This window comes from Athene cunicularia, assembly GCF_003259725.1.
Source record: "Athene cunicularia isolate RWA chromosome 15 unlocalized genomic scaffold, athCun1 chr15_part1, whole genome shotgun sequence".
NCBI lineage: Eukaryota > Metazoa > Chordata > Aves > Strigiformes > Strigidae > Athene > Athene cunicularia.
In genome coordinates, this window is record NW_020799121.1 from 14,262,819 (window position 1) to 14,266,443 (window position 3,625).

The 3,625-nt window shown below is 57.4% G+C and overlaps 1 protein-coding gene across 1 annotated transcript in view; it reads left to right on the forward strand.

Moving 5' to 3' along the window:
- Positions 1–3,241, forward strand: part of WSCD2 (WSC domain containing 2) — a 23,688-nt gene extending 20,447 nt beyond the window's left edge. Inside the window, exon 10 of the mRNA XM_026859779.1 lies at positions 1,097–3,241. Within this exon, the coding sequence (XP_026715580.1) occupies positions 1,097–1,449 (353 nt within the window). The 3' untranslated portion in view covers positions 1,450–3,241. The remainder of the gene's footprint in view (positions 1–1,096) is intronic.
- Positions 3,242–3,625: the final 384 nt, after the last annotated feature.

The window sequence follows — 3,625 nt, forward strand, 5'->3', positions numbered from 1 at the left end:
GTGTATAAGAGACAGGATGTACGGTGTAATTAGCTGATGGGTTAATTGGCAGGTTAATTAACCATTGGAACAACTTGCTTGGAAAGATGGAGATTTTCCATCACTTGAGGGCTTTAATCGGGCTCGGAGAGTTGCTGAGAGCTGGGGTTTGGCACCGGGGAGGGGTCAGAGCCCCCCGTTTTTTGCTCAGCTTGTGGAGGACCCCGGCCGTGGAGCCCGAGGGTCCCTGTGGAACCATCAGCACCCACCCCGCCCTCCCACCAGCGCAGGAAACAAACCCTCAGCGGGGACGGCTCGTTTGTGCCAGGTTTGCAATTAGCGCTCGGGTGCGTGGTTAAATAAATCACCCAGAGAACAAAAAAAAAAAAAAAAAAAGATTAAAGGCGACTAATTAAGACGGGACATGGGGGTCCCATCCCCAGCCCTCCCCTGCGGAAAGCCCTTTGCTCTCTGCAGCGCGGCTCTCCACACTCTTCACTTCTCTCGGGAACTCATTTTGAGGCAATTTTGGAAAAAAAGCTGAGCCCTCTCCCCAGCCTTGCCCACAGCTGCCGGTGCTGGGGCAAGGGGTGTGTGTGTGTGTGTGTGTGTGTGTGTGTGTGTGTGTGTGGATTTTCCTTCCCCCCTCCCCGTTGTCAGCCCAGCGTGGAGCCCGCAGGCGCCGTGAAACCCCTGTTTGGTTCCGTGACATTAATTTTTACGATATCCCTGGAGCGGTTCCAAAGCAAAGTTTTATGTGATATGATTACACAAGGTGAATTGTCCTGGATCTGTTTAATGAAACAGATACTGTGTTTAATGATTCCTTGGGGAATTAAATACGGTTAAGCTATTAATCAGGCCTTGGTTTCTGGGGGAGGACAAGAGGAAGAGGCAGATACCCAGAGCTTTTATGCGTCACGGGATAGATGGATACGGCACTGCCGGGAGAGTTGTGGCTTATAACGGATGTTTCATTATCCCTTTTATCACCTGGTTTTTATGGGAGGATCGATTAGCAAGAAGGATAATTGAAAGATTTCAGCGGGGAGCGGCCCCGAGGTGGGGGATGTGGGAGGCCACGGCGGGGACACCCACTAACCTCTGCTCCTTCCAGAGTGGCCAGAGTTTGTGGCAAACTACGCGCCGTGGTGGGCTACCCACACCCTCGACTGGCTGCGCTACGGCAAGAAGGTGCTGGTGGTTCACTTCGAGGACCTGAAGCGGGACCTCTTCGTCCAGCTGCAGCGGATGGTGGGGCTGCTGGGCATCGCCGCCTGCGAGGACCGGCTGCTCTGCGTCGAGGGACAGAAGGACGGCAACTTCAAGCGATCCGGCTTGAGAAAATTGGAGTACGACCCCTACACCCCCGAGATGAGGAAGATGATCAGCGGCTACATCAGAACGGTGGACACGGCTCTGAAACTCCGAAATCTCTCGGGGGTGCCGGATGATTATTACCCGAGATGATGGTGACGAGGGCGGGGGGGCCTGACCCTGCGTGGCGAGGAAAGGCTCGGTCTTCCCAGCCTCTGCCTACTTCCACCCAGTGGGTGGCTTTTCTTTTTAAGTCTCCATCTGCTGCTATTAGCTGTTAATCAACTCCCTGCATGAGCAACGAACGGTCCCCAGCCATCGCTGAGCTTGCTTGGCCGACGCCGATGCGGACCCAGGCGCGGCGGCACCGCCGAGGGGATGCAGGGACCTTCCCCACCGCGGGATTCCTGCTCCATCCCGCTCCTCTTCGGGCTGCCGCAACCCTCCCTGGCAACGCAACGGGTTATTTGTGCCCATCCCCTGGGGGGACGCTGCGTTGCTTGTGCTGTGCCTGACACACACGCCCCGTCCCCCCTCCCCGGGCACCGCCGCGGTGCCGCAGGAGCTGAGCTCCCCCGGGGTGGGTGTCCCCAAATTTCTGTCGCTCCTTGGCCAGCTCTGGAAGGCTGCTGCCCGTCCCCGGATGGAGCCCATCGCCCTTCCCAAGGGAGGAGAGACCAAGGAGGGGGTTGGCACCACATGGGTGATGCTCCCGTGGATCCCAGTTGGAGTTTATGGAAATGGAGAAGGCTGCGCTGGGGAGAGCGCTGCGTCCCGGTGAGGTGGCTGTGTCCCCCCCGCACACCCTCCCTTGGTTTCTTGGGGACCCTCCCCGAGCCTGAGGACAGGGGGTGTCCCCAGGACAAGGCCGGTGTCCCCAGCCACAGCACCGGGCAGCGTTGCTGCTCTGTCCGTGCGGTCACTGCTCCAGCCCGGCTGCGCCGGGGAGGGGCCCGTGACCCCCACCCAAGGGGGGGCTGTGGGTGGGAGCCACCCCCATGCCTGTGGGTGATGCCTGAGAGGGCAGCGTTGGCCCTGGACAGAAGAGCTTACGGGACCCACAAGCTCGTCCGTGCCTCATTCCAAAAATTTACAAACCAGAAGAGCCCCCCCAGAAGCAGTTTTGGGGGCCACGAGCAGGGAACACGCTCCAGCCCAGCCGCATCAAACGCCCCCAGCAGCGGGGAGCAAATCCCGGGGCTGTTTTAGGTGTCCCTCCAGCCGAATCCAGTCCTGCGCCAGGCCCCCTCGCTTTGCCCGCGCCCTCGCCCGCTGCCTGTCAACGAGCAAGCGAAACCAAAGGATCTCCGTGCGCGTCGGGACGACGCCGTTCGCCGGGCTGGCTTTGTGCAGAGCTGCATGCGGTTCCCCAGCCGTCACCCCCCCATCCCTCCCCGTCCTGGCTTTGCCGCAAACAAGCTCCCACCCCTCCTTCCAACCTGCAAGTCCCCTTTGGATGTAGGTGCAAAAAGCCATAATATTGTACGCAGCCTTTTCTAGAGTTAGGTGTTCAATGATTGGCTTTTAACTCTTGATCTTGACAGAAACACATGCACAGGTCGAAATCTAGCGACACCGCTCAATCTATATTCAAAGAGAGAGAGAAGAAAACTCCTCGGAGAAAAAAGGAGAATTTAAATAAAATATATTTTTCTAACATGCGTGCGGAGCGGACACGGGCAACGATGCCAAGGCTGGGGGGCTCCCGGTCCCCGTTTCTTTGCACGGAGGTGGATGAATGTGTTTATAGGGAGCAGCTGCCCTGTTTTTAACTCTTCCCTTGACAAACGGCTGGAGGTTTTCTAGCAGAGCGGGTGAGCCCCGTCCCGGCAGTGGGGATCGAGCTGACCCCACGCTCCTTCGCTCACAGTGGCCCCGGGGCTGCCTACCTCGGTCAGAACAAATCCTCAGGTCAATCCAGCTATTAAAGGAGAGTTTTTGTTGCTATTCTGCCTCGCCGTGTGTTTGTGGGGCCACCCCAGCACCCGCCACCCATCCCAGACCAGGGGCTGGATGTTCCCCGGGGACGTGGGAGCGACCTCTGACTTTAATCCCATTAATGTATTCCTGCGGCTAAACCACCGACCACGCAACCAAAGCGGCTCCTTCTTGAGGGGTTTATTACCTTTGTAGTGCCCTTAAAGACAGGTTTATTCGGCTGCGGGGTGGGAGCGGGGAGATTTACTGCGGGCTTTATTCCCGTTGCCTCCCGTCCTTCCTCAGCTCCAGAGAACGAGCATGCTCGGTGCAATTTATTTCTTTTCTCTTGGCCGATCGCCTTCTTATCTGGAGTCGGTGAAATCCCTTTTTTTTTTTTTTTTTTTTTTAA